The sequence below is a fragment of the Colobus angolensis genome, unplaced genomic scaffold (genome assembly GCF_000951035.1).
Source record: "Colobus angolensis palliatus isolate OR3802 unplaced genomic scaffold, Cang.pa_1.0 Scaffold216, whole genome shotgun sequence".
Lineage (NCBI taxonomy): Eukaryota > Metazoa > Chordata > Mammalia > Primates > Cercopithecidae > Colobus > Colobus angolensis.
Window position 1 is genome coordinate 507,495 of NW_012115333.1, and position 16,453 is coordinate 523,947.

Below are 16,453 nucleotides of genomic sequence, written 5' to 3' on the forward strand. Positions count from 1 at the left end.
CAATTTCATAGGTATTATTCTCCCAAGTGACAACAGATTATCCAGAAAACAAAGACCATTGGCTGGGTATGGTGGCTCATGCCTGTAATCCCAGCATTTTGGGAGGCCAAGGCAGGTGGATAACAAGGTCAGGAGATTGAGACCATCCTGGCTAATACAGTGAAACCTCGTCTCTACTAAAATACAAATAATTAGCTGGGTGCAGTAGAAAGCACTGGTAGTTCCAGCTACTCCAGAGGCTGAGGCAGGAAAATCACCTGACCCCAGGAGGTGGAGGTTACAGTGAGCCAAGATCACGCCACCGCACTCCAGCCTGGGAACAGAGTGAAAGTCCGTCTCAAAAAAACAAAAACACGCCCAGCACTTTGGGAGGCCGAGACGGGCGGATCACAAGGTCAGGAGATCGAGACCATCCTGGCTAACATGGTGAAACCCCGTCTCTACTAAAAAATACAAAAAACTAGCCGGCCGAGGTGGCGGGCGCCTGTAGTCCCAGCTACTCGGGAGGCTGAGGCAGGAGAATGGCGTGAACCTGGGAGACGGAGCTTGCAGTGAGCCAGGATCCGGCCACTACACTCCAGCCTGGGCGACAGAGCGAGACTCCGTCTCAAAAAAAACAAAAACAAAAACACAAAGACTACCCTAAAATCACCCAGAATATTTTAGTTTTTTTTCGAGATGGAGTCTTGCTGTTTCACCCAGACTGGAATGCAGTGGAGCGATCTCAGCTCACTGCAACCTCTGCCTCCCAGGTTCAGGCGATTCTGCCTCAGCCTCCTGAGCAGGTGGAATTACAGGCGCTTACCACCATGTCCAGTTAATTGTTGTAGTTTTAGTAGAGACAGGGTTTCACCATGTTGGCCAGGCTGGTCTCAAACTCCTGACCTCAAGTGATCCGCCCACCTTGGCCTTCCAAAGTGCTGGGATTACAGGCATGAGCCACCGTGCTCAGTCTAATTTTTGCTAGGGATGTACCTGAATCACGTATATCCTCCAAGAAGCCTCTTTGGAACCACAAACCTTGATAGGATCCCTTTCATATTACTAAAGAGAAATCTGATACACAGAGAAAAATGACTTGCCTATATAGTATAGTTAGTGGCAGATTGGAATGAAAACCAGTTCTGACCACCCCACTCAGTGATCCTGCTGTCACATTATTCTCTTCCATTTATGGAGGTAGATAATGTCTAGAAATGTTTTCCTCTCATATACTTTCCCTAAATCGAAACAGATTTTAAAATAATGTCTACACTTACAAATGGTTAAGATGGTAAATTTTATGTTATGTTTGTTTTACCATCACCAATTTTTTTTTAAGAGACTGGGTCTCACTCTATCACCCAGGCTGAAGTGCAGTGCTATGAGCATAGCTCACTGTAATCTCGAACTCCTAGGTTCAATCAACCCTCTCATCTTAGCCTAGTTGAGTAGTTAGGACTACAGACACACACCATGTCTGGCTAATTCAACTTAAAAAAAAATTTTAAAGATACAAATAAACCAGACACCGTGGTGCGTGTCTACTGTCCCAGCTACTCAGGAGGCTGAGGACAGAGAATTGCTTAAGCTCAGGAATTCAAGTCCAGCCAAGGCAACAGGGTGAGACACCCATCTCTTCATCATGGGGGGACCAAATAGGGGAAGGGTATAGATAAAACAAAATTAACCACAACTTGATAATTACTGAAGCTATACAATGCATATGTGCAGGTTATTATTCTGTCTACTTCTGTATGTTTGAAATTTCCCAATTAAAACAAAAGAAGTTCCAGCCAGGTGTGGTGGCTCACGTCTGGGTGGATCACCTGAGGTCAGGAGCTCAAGACCAGCCTGGCCAAAATGGTGAAACTCCGTCTCTACCAAAAATACAAAAATTAGCTGGGCGTGGTGGCAGATGCCTGTAATCCCAGCTACTCAGGAGGCTGAGGCAGGAGAATCACTTGAACCCAGGAGGTGGAGGTTGCAGTGAGCTGAGATCCCACTACTGCACGCCAGCCTGGACGACAAGAGTGATACTCCGTCTCAAAAGGGGATACTTTAACTCCAGTATCCTAGGCAAAAAAACCTGTTATCCTTGAAACAAAACCAATGAGGAAAAATTAAAATGTGTCATTTTGGTGGTTGTTTCATCAACAAGCTTTTAATGAACAAATCATCTGAGAATCATTTCCACTGCCTATTTTTGCATATCTATTATTCTTCAGCTTCCCCACCTTTAGAGCACATGCCTCAAAAGCCAACAGTTGCTCACCAAGCGGATAAAGCCAAATCCTTTATCCTTATGAATGAAGACTTCGCCCGCCTTTCCATATTTCTCAAACAGTTTCCTCATTTCTTCCTCGGTGATGTCGGGAGGAAGATTTCCCACAAAAAGACGGCTTCGTTGGGTGAAGGTCTTCTCTCCTGGTTTTCTAAAATTCTTCAGGTCAATAGTCAAGCCTTCATCTGAGAGAAGACACACAGTCACTTAAAAGATTGGGGAAACAGAATTACAGTTGTATCCTCAAAGACCTATAACCATTGCTAGATTAGGAAACATTAATTGTTGTAGAGAATGCAAACACCATTTCCCAAGGCAACCTAACCACTTATGAGTATATTGTGCCTTAGAATGTGAAAGCAGTATGCAGAGATCTGCAAGGACATCTGAACAGCTCTATGACAGGCCAGAAGTCAAGCTGGACTAAGCAAGAGAGAGAAAAATATAGGCGCTACTGGCCAAAGAGAAAAATTAAGTAATGCAAGGAAGGAGCCCTATGTTACAAGGGATCAGATTTTTAACATTCAAAACGTACCTTCAGATGAGAATAAACAAACAAACAAAAATAAAAACAAAAACAAAAACAAAACAAAGTAACGGTTCCATTTTCCTAATCTCTCACCAATTTTCATAACCTTAACAGTTCCCATTCTTTCAGGCTGGGGGCAACGGAATGATGAGTTATGAAAGAGCAATTCTTTATAGTAATCTCTGGAAATAAAGTTGGGATGGTTCTAGTCTTAGAGGCACACAATTGGTACTCAAACGGGAACATATACTTAAAAGACTTTTCACAATGAGCTGGTACAGGCTCAAGGCTATAAGTACAGTACTCAGTACCAGACTCCTCCATTTAAGCCTTAAAGACTTTTCTATATTCTTTTTAACTACCAGTCATCTGATGACTACCCCTAAGAACCATGCTGAGGTAAAACATGCAGACATCTGTTTAGCAGTAGAATGTGTCAACACAGCAGAGCAACCTGTACTCAACTGCTGTCATACATGTTTGCTCCTTGGTTTTGGAAAATCAGCCTTTTCCATCATAAGAAGTATTAAGAGGTAAAGAGAAAAAAGAACAAAGGTGTGCCATAAAGGTCTATCTATTCCCCTATAAGCCCGAGAAACTAATCTAAAAACCAAGAAACCATTCCCGGAGGGAATCTATTTCTACTCCATCACCTAGCATATACACACTTTGGCTGCTGGCCTGTTGCCCATTTGCAGGTATTGGTGGTGGTGGCGGCTGCTGCTGTTGCTGCTGGTGGTGCTGCTGCTGGTGGTGGTGTTGATGATGCTTTCTCGGAGTATGGTTTTGCTTCTCCAAGTTAAAAGTTTTATTACTCTGCATTTTTGCACCCTACAAAGAAAAAGTAGACTAATAAATTAATTCAGTACTAATAACACAATCAGCCACCTTCCTGATGACTTACATGTAATTCATCACCTTTGGTGCTCTGGCTTTTGCCAGAGGCAAACAATTGGTTACTTTGAACAACTATGACAAAAAACAACAATTCAAAAATCTATCAGTGTTGTATATGGAAACTATGTTAAAAAAAAAATCTTGCGTTCTGGAGGTTACAAAATATAGTAAAAATCAAACAAAAAAGGAAAAAATAAAGAAAAAGGCCGGGTGCAGTGGCTCATGCCTATAATCCCAACACTTTGGGAGGCGGAGGTGGGAGGACTACTTGAGTCCAGGAGTTTGAGATCAGCCTGGGCAACATGGCTTATCTCTACCAAAAAAATACAAAAATTAGCTGGGTGTGGTGGCACACGCCTGTGGTTCCAGGTACTTGGGAGGCTGAGGTGGGAGGATCACTTGAGCTCAGGAATTCAAGACCAGCTTAGACAATACCACGAGACCTCATCTCTACAAAAACATTTAAAAATGACCCAGGCAGGCTGGGTGCGTGGCTCAAGCCTGTAATCCTAGCACTTTGGGAGGCTGAGGTGGGTAGATCACCAGGTCAGGGATTTGAGACAAGCCTGGCCAACATGGTGAAACCACATCTATACTAAAAATACAACAACAAGCAAGGCATGATAGCAGGTGCCTGTAATCCCAGCTACTTGGGAGGCTGAGTGAGACAGGAGAATCGCTTGAACCTGGGAGGCGGAGGTTGCAGTAAGCCGAAATCGCACCACTGTACTCCAGCCTGGTACAGAGAGAGACTCTGTCTCCAAAAAACAAAACAAAACAAAAAAACACTACCCAGGCATAGTAGCACCGTAGTCCCAGCTACTCAGGAGGCTGGAGCTGGAGGATCACTTGAGCCCAGGAGTTAGAGGCTGTAACAAGCCACGACTGTGCCACTGCACTCCAGCCTGGGCAACCGAGCAAGACCCTATCTGAAAAAAATAAAATAAAAACAAAAATCTAAAAACAACCAGGCATTAGCAGTTATACTGCACATAAAAACTAAATGAGTACTGGATGAGGACAGTTTGTACTAGAACGGCTTAAGGAACTTCCCAGTTCAATACTATACCTTAATAGAAAACTACTTTTCCAAAAGAATCTACTCTTAAAACCTGGCCCCATCACACATTTAGGCACACTATAAAAACAAAATGATTGAAATAGATTCTGGTTATCACAAGGACAAAGACTAGTAAAGTCTTATCTTCTCTGGCACCTACCAATCCTAGCCCACAGTACATACTGTGTAAGTAACAGTGGTACATGTATGGGCTGTGAGGTTACGCATCCTTAGGTTTGAATTGTGTTTCTCAATTGTGTACTACTTACTAGTAAATTATTCTGTACCTGTTTCTTCAGCTGTTCTAAAGGGGATGATAATACCGCTCTCAAAGAGGCTATGAGAATAAACATGTGAAAATGCTGGCTCACTACTGGCATACGGTACACACTCTAAACATTTATTAATCACAACGGAAAGACAAATGACTACTAAAGCAATAAAAGCAAACATAAAGACAGGCCAGGCGAGACAGCTCACGCCTGTAATCCCAGCACTTCGAGGGCCGAGGCCAGGGGATCAGCTGAGGTCAGGAGTGCAAGATCAGCCTCACCAACATGGTGAAACCCTATCTCTACTAAAAATACAAAAATTAGTGGGGCATGGTGGCACATGCCTGTAATCCCAGTTACTCAGGAGGCTGAGGCAGGAGAATCACTTGAACCTGGGAGGCGGAGGTTGCAGTGAACCGAGATCACACCACTGCACTCCAGCCTAGGCAACAGAGTGAGACTCTGTCTCAAAACAAAAACAAACAAACAAAAATAAATAAATAAAAGGAGAAAAGATAAACAGGATGGGCACAGTGGCTCACATCTGTAATCCCAGCAATTTGGGAGGTCTAGATGGGAGGACTGCTTGGGCCCAGTAGTTAGAGACCAGCCTGGGCAACATAGTGACCGCATCTCTACAAAAAATATGTATAAAAAAATTAGGCATGATAGCACACTCATGTAGTCCCAGCTACTTGAGAGGCTGAGGCTGCAGTGAGCTGTGATCATACCATTGTATTCCAGCCTGGGCAGGGAGAATGAGATCCTATCTCAAGAAAAATAAATAAATAAAAAAAATAAAAATAGTAAATTCTATCATTTAAAAATCAACATAAGATTAAAAAGAAAACAAGTGTTCTGTGCTCCCAAATGTTGAAATAAAAAAAAAAAAAAAACAAGGCCAGCATGGTGGCTCAGGCCTGTAATCCCAGCACTTTGGGAGGCTGATGTGGGAAGGTGGCTTGAACCCAGGAGACCAGCATGGGCAACATAGCAAGACTCAGTCTCTATTTAAAAAAAAAAAAAAAAAAGGTAGGGGGGAGGGGAGGCCAGGTGCAGTGGCTCATGCCTGTAGTCCCAGCTATTTGGGAGGCTGAGGCTGGACAATCACTTGAGCCCAGGAAGAGGAGGTTGCAGTGAGGCAAATCATAACACTGCACTCCAGCCTAGGCAACAAAATGAGACCCTATCTCAAAAAAATGAAGAAAATAGGCTGGGCACGGCGGTTCATGCCTGTAATCCCAGTACTTTGGGGGGTTCAGGCAGACCAGATCACCTGAGGTCAGGAGTTTGAGACCAGCCTGGCCAACATGGTGAAACCCTGTCTCTACCAAAAACACAAAAAATTAGCCAGGTGTGGTAGTGTGCACCTGTAGTCCCAGCTACTTGGGAGGCTGATGCAGGAGAATTGCTTGAACCCAGGAGGCCGAGATTGCAGTGAGCAGAGATGCTGCCATTGCACTCCAGCCTGCGCAGCAGAGTGAGACTTGGTCTCAAAAATAAACAGGCCGGGCGCGGTGGCTCACGCCTGTAATCCTAGCACTTTGGGAGGCCAAGGTAGGCAGATCACCCGAGGTCAGGAATTCAAGACCAGCCTGACCAACATGGAGAAACCCCGTCTCTACTACAAATACAAAAATTAGCCAGGCGTGGTGGCACATGCCTGTAATCCCAGCTATTTGGCAGGATGAGGCAGGAGAATCGCTTGAACCTGGGAGGCAGAGGTTGCAGTGGACCGAGATCATGGCCACTGCACTCCAGCCTGGGCAACAGGAGCGAAACTCCATCTCAAAATAAATAAATAAAAATAAATACATAAATAAAAATAAATAAAGAAAAAAAAACAAGATTATTGGTATAATCCAGACTGAATTCAAAAGTGTAGTTTTAAAATGAAAATTTTCAAATTGATCAGGTTAACAAACTGAGGACAGTCTTCCTTATTCAAGGACGGTTCTCCAGGAATTAAAAGGACATCAAACCTAAATCCATTCCCTCAAACACAAGACACTCTAGTAATAATTTAGCTGAAGAAAAGATGCAGAAAAGGACTTTTATGAGCATCGTATTAATACTATATGCTTCCTTTGAAATAAGAGAAAATTGGCTGGCTGCGGTGGCTCACACCTATAATCCCAGCACTTTGGGAGGCTGAGGCAGGCAGATCACAAAGATCAAGAGCTCGAGACCAGCCTGGCCAACATGGTGAAACCTCATCTCTACTAAAAATACAAAAATTAGCCAGGCGTGGCGGCGGGCGCCTGTAGTCCCAGCTACTCAGGAGGCTGAGGCAAGATAATTGCTTGAACCCAGGAGGTAGAGGTTGCAGTGAGCTGAGATCGCGCCACTGCACTCCAGCTTGGGCAGCAGAGCAAGACTCCACCTCAAAAAATAAACAAATAAATAAAAATAAAGAAAATTAGGTAGGATACGGCAGCTCACGCCTGTAATCGCAGCACTTTGGGAGGCGGAAGTGGGTGGATCATTTTGAGGTCAGGAGTTCAAGACCAGCCTTGCTAACATAGTGAAACCCCATTTCTCCTAAAAATACAAAAATTAGGCCGGGCACAGTGGCTCATGCTTGTAATCCCAGCACGCTGGGAGGCCGAGGTGAGAGGATCATGAGGTCAGGAAGTTTGAGACCAGCCTGGCCAACACAGTGAAATCCCGTCTCTACTAAAAATACAAAAATTAGCTGGGAGCGGTGGTGGGCGCCTGTAATCCCAGCTACTCGAGAGGCTGAGGCAGGAGAACCACTTGAACCCGGGAGGCGGAGGTTGCAGTGAGCTGAGATCGCCCCACTGCACTCCAGCCTGGGCGACAGACCTAGACTCCGTCTCAAAAATAAAAATAAAATAAATAAATAAATTAGCCAGGCATGGCGGTGTGCACCTGTAATCCCAGCTACTTGGGAGGCTCAAGTAGGAGGATCACTTGAACCCGGGAGAGAAAGACTGCAGTGAGCCGAGATCACACCACTGCACTCCAGCCTGGGCGACAGATTGAGACTATCTCAAAAACAAAACAAAATAAAACAAAACAAAACACAAAAAACAAAAAATAAAATTGGCTGGGCGTGGTGGCTCACACCAGTAATCCCAACACTTTGGGAGGCCGAGGGTGGACTGCTTGAGGTCAGGAATTTAAGACCAGCCTGACCAACATGGTGAAACCCCGTCTCTACCAAAAACACAAAAATTAGCTGGGCATGGTGGTGGGCATCTATAATCCCAGCTACTCAGGAGGCTGAGGCAGGAGCATCACTTGAACCTGAGAGGCGGAGATTGCAGTAGGCCAAGATGGTGCCACTGCACTCCAGCCTGGGCAACAGAGTCTGTCTCAAAACATAATAAACACAGAAAATTATATTTCTCAGATGAAAGAAAGGTGACACAGGCTTGATAACTACTGATTTTGACGATGAGTATATATGGGAATACTTTCATGTGTATAAAAACATTCCTAATCCATTTTATGTCACATCCCACCAAAACTGAAAACATCAATGCAATTACCAAATTCTGTATCCAAAAGTTTAGTAAGACAACAGTTAACAAGAGCTATCAAGATGTTCATTCATAGTCTTTAATTCGGAAATTCTACTCCTGGAAATTTATCCTAATAATTTTAAAATTGAAAACTACACTCATGAAAATGCTCATTGTAATGGCCTTTATGGTAACAAAATAATAAAAATGACTTAAATTTCCAAAATTAGGGGAAAGGTTTTCATGAAATTATGGTACATCTATACAACAGAATATTCACAGCATTAAAAATTATGAAGACCACATAAACACGAGTATGTCTGATACTCTAATGGGGAAAGGGTTTTTTTTTATTTTAAAGATGTGAATATAGACCAGGAACAGAAGGTAGGCAAAAATGAAAATTGCATTGCTTGTAGGTTACTGATAATTTTTCAATTCACGATTTCATTCAAAAAATATTCAGTGAATGCCTACCATTTGCTAGGCACTATTCCAGATGGTTAGAGTGGATCAGTGATCAAAGCAGATTCTTGCCTACAGAGCTTACTTCTAGTGAGAGACAATATATATAAGTAAATTATATAGTACTTAAGAAGAGGTAAGTGCTATGGGAAAATAAAACGGAGGAGGAAGGTAAAGTGGATAGGGAGTGGAAGGAGGCAGATGGTAATAAACCTCACAATATTTGACATTTCACATTTAAAGATTTAAATTTTCACATTTATATCATTTAATCAATTTTATGTTTCTCATTAATGTTATAAGGTATCAAAAAGTACAATGTAAAATTCTATTTAAAAATTTTTAAACAGAAATTACAATCAGATACTTATTACAAAATGTATTAATATAGAAAATTTAGAAAAACCAAAATAAATAAAAATACAAATATAAAAATCCACAGACCTGCCACTAAAAATAGTCACTGTTAACATGTTGGTATATCCTTCTAATCATTAATTTAGGTATTTGAATGAGGTATGATAAAAACTATTCTGTAACCTGTTTCTTCCACTTTATGATGTATCATAAACAGTTTTCACGTCATTAAATCTTTTACGTTAACGGATACAGCATTCAGTTGTCAACCAAGTCCCTATTGTGTTGGACACCTGGGTTGCTTATTTTTCACCATCATAATCAATGCTCATAGCTAAATCTTTGGACATATCCATGATTAAATATCCCTCCCACAATTTTCCATTCTTGCTTATTTAGACATATGTTATCATTTCGGTAACTGATAATGCACCCTTGTATATTCAGAGTTTCCGAATTTCTGCTAACGTCAACATAATTGCAATTTTTAATGACTATATAAAGTTTCCCAGGATGTACTAATTTAATTTACTAAACTACACCCTACTATAAGACATTTAGGTTGTTGTTTTTGGCTTTTCCTATTACAATGCTGCAGTAAATGTCTTCTGGCTTTCAGTTTTATTTCCATTTAATTATTTCCATAGGATAAAATTCTTAAAAATAGAATCTGCCCTGTGACCCCTGCCACATAGTGCAACATTGTTTTCTCAAAAAGTTGTAAGGATTTTAAATGCCACAAGTAAGTGTAGCAGTTTCATGGCAAATGAGATACCTTAAAAAAAAAAAAAAAGGAAATAGTGTTTTAAAAAATAAGATACAAAAGCAGGAAGTTAAAACATACAAAATCTAAAGTCCACCCTGGAAACAGCTGGGGATGGGGTAAGGTGGGCATCAGCATCATCTTTTCCTATTTGGGTTCCAGGTAACATCTCTCTTCCCCTGGCCCCGGAGAGGCCCAAGATGGAATGCACTAGTGAAGACTGTCACACTGTATAAAGCACCTAGAACAGTGCCTACCAAGTAGCAAGTAGCTCGAGAAGTATTTCTTCCTATCACCTACTTCTCATGACCACCAATATAATTTGGAAATATGTGCAGAGCCCTCTTCAGAGTAATAAATTCACTGTCGCCTAAATACTGGGCCTCTGAAGTGAACACAGCGCAAACATCAGCAGCAACGATTTCTATCTACTTATGTGTTCCTGAGACTAATAATCCTGATGAAGAATTTTGAGAGAAAATACGTATTGCTGGTTGAGAAAGACTAACTACTGGGCATGTTACAATTGAACAAATGTTCAGGTACAGGACCAAACACTGTATCACACATATCTAAATCTATAAATTTACGAGACTGAGATGGCCGCCTGGATGGCCAGCCTGAAAGCTGCAAAATGAACTAAGGTCCTTTGCTAAGACTTTCTTAGGATTTTTCATTTAATAACAAGGAAGGTGGACAAAGCCACAGTATAAATACAGCCAGCCCGCCCCGCCCCCCCCCACTAGAGTTGCCAGATTTAGCAAATAAAACACACAACCCACAATTAAATTTGAATTTCAAATTTAATTGAAACTATGCAACGTATACTTAAAAATAATTGGTTGTGTATGTGAAATTCTAATTCAACTGGGTGCCCCGTGTTTTGTCTGGCAACGCCATCCCTTACACCTACCTCAACTTCGATTAAAGACAGCAAAGTGCCTCCCAGTTCTCTCTAACCTCGACTTCTCTGTTAAAAACACAAAGAAACGTGTCAGGTTATGATAAGAGTTTCTCAATCTGGAAAATAAAATACTCGATGCGAAATCCATAAATTTAAGTTTCATTTTAAAAAGTGATGCTATATAAATGCGTCAAGGAGCCAGGCGTTAAGACTAGAAAAAGGGCATACAGAAATCAGACTACGAAAGCGGTGGGCTCTGGATATGCAGAGGAACTTTCCAACTAAGAGTTTTGACAAAGAAATATCGCTCGAGGGGCCCCATTTGCCCATTCTGAATTAATGGCCTCGCGGGGCCGAGAGGAGGAGCGCCTGACAAAGCGCCTCCTCCTCCAACCAACCACGACTTCAGCGATCTCTCATAATAGACCCCACACCCTCGGGCCCAGGGCGGCTCAGAGGCCGGCAACTTACACTGACACGGGTAAGATTCGGAGATGAGTTGCACAAAGAAATGCGGCGGGAACGAAAACGGGGAAAGCCCGATGCGAAGCGAGTTAACAGAGGTGGGCCCCCGCGGGTGGGCTGAGAAGGTAGTGTGGCGGCGGAGACAAGGCCTCAAGGGGCCTCGGAACCGCCATCCTACCTCCAAACCTAGCTTCGCCCTAGCCTCTTCTTTCGCTGATTGTTCCAAGAAATCCCACTACCCTCCCAAACAAGAACCAAGACGTCCCAAAACTCACCCTCTACCGACTGGTCTCTCCTCGGAGTAACGGCGACGCTACACGGCCTCTCCCGTCCCGAGAAAAGAGCGCGCGACCGCCGGAAACGAGACGACGGAGCTCGGTGCCTCCCAAGGGGTACAAAGTGGCGTTCTCGATTGGTTAGCTGAATTGCCAATCAAGGTTTATCTCCCGAGGCGGAATCATTTTTCCGCCATTTCTTAGATTCTATTGGCTGCCGAATGCCAAAGGCTTGCGTTCGTGTGAACGACAGATGGGGACAAAGAGCGAGGCTCTGTACCTAATGCGCATGTGCACGCGGCCTGGCGCGTGAGACGGAAAAGGAAAGGGGGAGGGGGAAAAGGAAAAGGAGAGGAGCTGGGGCTGGGGGTCGGAAGGAGAGACATAAACGAAATAACTGAAAGACTCTAAGACTAAGTGGTGGGAGGGGGAAAGGAGAGGAGAAAATGGGAGAGGAAAGTGGAAAGAGGGAGAGGAAGGGGAGAAAATGCGCGCGTAGGCGTGCTCGGAGCAGTCTTGCACTGCGCCTGTGCAAGAAGCAAGAGTAACAATGTCATTGTATTCAATGTAATAGATTTGGCCTTTTCCTACTGAAAAAGTGCCCCGCCATGTTTCTTTTTTCACACTTCCTTTTTAGGGCTTGCATCCTGACACCACATACTTAATCAGATTTCTAGGTACTTCTCCTGTTGCTGGAGCTACTCGGGAAACGCAAATGAAATAGTCAACTCTTTGGTCATGGTTACAAACGGGGTGGGGGAGGAGGGGGTGCATCACACCTTAGTCTCTGCGTGATTACACAGAATTGTAACCAGCACCCTCATTTCCATGGTAACCAGAAAACCTAGCAGTCCAAACATCGCTATTGTTCCTATGATTTACAGAGAGATTCAACAGGTGTCATCATTGCCATGGATATATTGTAGGCCTCTAGATCAGACTGTATATTCCGTAGGAGGCCTATCAGTAACTAACCTTCATTGTTTCAGTAATGCCTAACTCGCCCTGCCCCCGTGGTTAACCAAGGACTACAAGGATCAATTGTTAAGTATTTGTTGTTAATTCCCATTAATTAATTCACACTCAGGGTTGCAGGGTATCCCAATGCGCACCACCTTATGTGGGAACGCAATGATCTAGACTTGGGCTGTTCAATAGAACTGTCTGCAATGATGGAAGGGTCCTATGTCTGCTGTGTTCAATATGGCAGCTACTAACTAACTATAAGTGGCCATTGAAATAGAACTAATGCAACTGAGGACCTGAATTTTTAATTCTAGCTGGGTGCAGTGCTCATGCCTGTAATCCCAGCACTTTGAGAGGCCGGGATGGGAGGATCGCTTAAGCCCAGGAGTTCGAGACCAGCCTGGGTAACATGGTGAAAAACCATCTCCAAAAAAAAAAAAAAAAAGCAAAAATTAGCCTGTCATGGTCGAGCGTCCCTGTAGTCCCACCTACTCGGGAGGTTAAGGTTAAGGTGGGAGGATAGCTTGAGCTCGCTCGGGAAGCAGAGGCTGCAATGAGTAGAGATCGCGCCACTGCACTCCAGACTGAGTGACATTGTGAGACCTCGTCTCAGTTTAAAAAGAAGAAGAAAACTAATACCTACTCATGGAAAAAAAAACAGCAACAAAAACTACCCAACAGTATAAAGAGAAAAGTCTCCCCCTCTATTCATTCTCTAGAGATAGCAATTATGACCACTTTCTTGCATTTCTATTTTCTATGTATGTACTGTTTATATTTATTTACTTAGAGACAGAGTCTTGTTCTGTCACCCAGGCTGGAGTGCAGTGGCACAAACACGGCTCACTGCAGCCTCTGCCTTTCAGGTTCTAGCGATTCTCCCACCTCAGCTTCCTGAGTAGCTGGGACTACAAGAGTGCACAACTACGCCCCGGGGGGGCGTTTTGTATGTTTTTTAGAGACAGGGTTTCACCATGTTGCCCAGACTGGTCTTAAACTCCTGGGTGTAAGCAATCCCACCTCCGCTTGGCAAGGTGCCGGGATTACAGGCATGAGCCAGGGCGCCCAGCGGAGGACCACTTTTTTTTTGGCGGGGGGACGGAGTCTCGCTCTGTTGCCCAGACTGGAGTGCAGTGGTGTGATCTCGGCTCACTGCAGCCGCCGCCTCCCAGGTTCAAGCGATTCTCCTGCCTCAGCCTCCCGACTAGCTGGGATTACAGGGGCCTGCCACCACGTCCGGCTAACTTTTGTATTTTTAGTAGGGACAGGGTTTCACCATGTTGGCCAGGCTGGTCTCAAGCTCCTGACCTCAAGTGATCTGCCCACCTCGGCCCCTCAAAGTACTAGGATTACAAGCGTGAGCCACTGTGCCTGCCCAGGACTACTTTTTAATGTCAAACATTTTATAGATTGCCACATGATAGTTTTTAGTTATCTGCTGAGTGAGAAAATACATAATTACAAAAAACCACTATAGATTCAATAACATTTTAATGAATTTATACGTTAATAAAATAATTGGAAAGATGTTCATGTGATAACCAATAATTGCAATACCTTATGCAAATAAAATAATAGTAGCGTATTGGAGGTACAGTAGCAGTAAAGGGTAACATGGATCTGCTTAAGTAGATCAGGAATGGCTTCGCAGGAAAGAATACCTTTGAATTGGTTTATATATTTATTTATTTATTTTGACACATGATCTGGCTGTCACCCAGGCTGGAGAGCAGTGGCATGAACATGGTTCACTGCAGCCTTGACCTCCTGGTCTCAAGCAATCCTGCTACCTCAGCCTCCAAGTGGCTGGGACTACAGACGCTTACCACCACACTCGGCTAATTTGTTTGTTTGTGTGTTTGTAGAAACGTGGTTTTGCCCTGTTGCCCAGGCTGGTCTTAAACTCCTGAGCTCAAGCCATCCTCCTGCCTCAGCCTCCCAACGTGCTAGGATTACAGGCATGAGCCACCTTCCCTGATATGAATTAGTTCTTGACCAAGAGGATGAAGTCAAAAAGATCAATATGCAAAGTGTCAGAGGCAGAATGATATGTTTTGGGTAGTTTTTCATGGCTGAAGAAAAGTTGGGAGGCTGAGTGATAGGAAATTAGGCTAGAGACATAGGCAAAGACCAAAAAATTAAGGCCCTGTGCTATGCTTAGAAGTTTGCACTTTAATCTGTAAGTGATGGGGAGCCATTGAAGGGTTTAAAAAAATAATTTATATTGCTTTTTCTGATTACAAAAGTAATATATGCTTTTTGAGGGAAAAATTGGAAAATGCACAGAATAAAAATCATCATAATCCCACTGTCCAGAAATAATTTTTAACATTTTGGTAGTTTTTTCTTTCAGGTATACACACACAGATAGGTAGATAGATACATACATAGACATATAGATACATAAATACATAGATGGAATGATAGATATATAGAGACAGAGACAGAGAAAATCATTTTTTTCCATCTGTGATAGGATTGAATTTTAGAAAGTCACTGTATTAGTTTCCTGAGGCTGTTGTAACAAATTACCACATATTTGATGGCTTAAAACAAGAGAAATGTATTTTCTTAAAGTTCTGGAGGACAGAAATCTGAAATCATTATCACTGAGATGAAATCAAGGTGTTGGTAGGGACATACTCCTTCCAGAGGCTCTAGGGGAGAATCTGTTTCTTGTCTCTTCCAGCTTCTGGTGGCTGCTGGCATTCCTTGGCTTGTGGCCCTTTCACTCCAGTCTCTGCCTCCATCATCATATGGCCTTCTCCTCGTCTCTGTGTGTCAAATTTCTCTCTCTCTTATCAGGACATTTGTCATTGCATTTAGGGCCCACCTGGATAATCTCTCTATCTCAAGATCCTTAACTTAATCATATCTGCAAAGTCCTTTTTTTCTGCCATATAAATTAACACTCATAGGTTCCAGGGAAGAGGACATGGATATAACCCTGGGAACAGAGTGTAGAATAGATTGGAGGAGTTATGCTAGGAGATAGGGACACCAATTAGGATACAATGATGATAATTCAGGTAAGAAACCAGGAAGTACTGAACTACAGCAGTGGTTGTAGGGGTAAAGAGAAAGAAACCAAATTCAGATATTTAGAAGGTAGGATCAAGGGAACTTAATAACCAGTTAAATGTAGGGGGTAAGGAATGGAAGAAGACTAGAATGATTCCCAGGTTTCTGATTTGGGTGCCTCGAAGTCTGGTTGTGCCACTAACCAGGATAGTAAATAGAGGCAGAAGAGCAAAATTTGGGGAAAGTCAATCAGTGCAGTTTTGGTCATGTTGAGTTTAAGTGTATGCAGAATGTCCGGCTGGAGATAACATGTAATTGGCTACAAGCCAATTGAAATGTAGGTCTAAATGACAAAATAGAGGTCTGGATTGTCGACATAGACAATGTGTGAGTTGTCAACCTAGTGTTGGTAGTGGAAGCTGAGGGCATGAGGGAATGAGAAAACTGAAGTTAAAAAAAAAAAAGACAACCTAGGACAGAAGCCTGCAAAACATCTACAGTTAAGAGGCAGATGATAGAGAGGAGTCAGCCAAAGCAACAGAGAAAGAAGGTCCAAGCAAGGCTTTGAGAGGCCTTTTTTTTCTTTTATTTTCCCCCTGAGACAGTCTTGCTCTGTTGCCCACGCTGGAGAGTAGTGGCATGATCTCAGTTCACTGCAACCTCCACCTCCCGGGTTCAAGCAATGTTCCTGCCTCAGCCTCCCAAGTAGCTGGGATTACAGGTGTGCA

At 43.1% G+C, this 16,453-nt stretch overlaps 1 protein-coding gene across 4 annotated transcripts in view; it reads right to left on the reverse strand.

The window, feature by feature from the left end:
* NONO (non-POU domain containing, octamer-binding) overlaps positions 1–16,453 on the reverse strand; it is a 73,599-nt gene that overhangs the window by 7,425 nt on the left and 49,721 nt on the right. The window contains exons 2-5 of one of the 4 annotated variants that reach the window (XM_011943096.1): positions 11,739–11,845; positions 11,008–11,064; positions 3,461–3,623; positions 2,255–2,448 (exon numbers count right to left, since the gene is read on the reverse strand). In XM_011943096.1, coding sequence (XP_011798486.1) covers positions 2,255–2,448; positions 3,461–3,614 — 348 coding nt within the window. In that variant the 5' untranslated portion in view covers positions 3,615–3,623; positions 11,008–11,064; positions 11,739–11,845. Of the gene's footprint in view, positions 1–2,254; positions 2,449–3,460; positions 3,624–11,007; positions 11,065–11,738; positions 12,326–16,453 lie in introns of those variants that run through there. The other 3 variants (XM_011943095.1, XM_011943097.1, XM_011943098.1) reach the window with 3 other exon arrangements.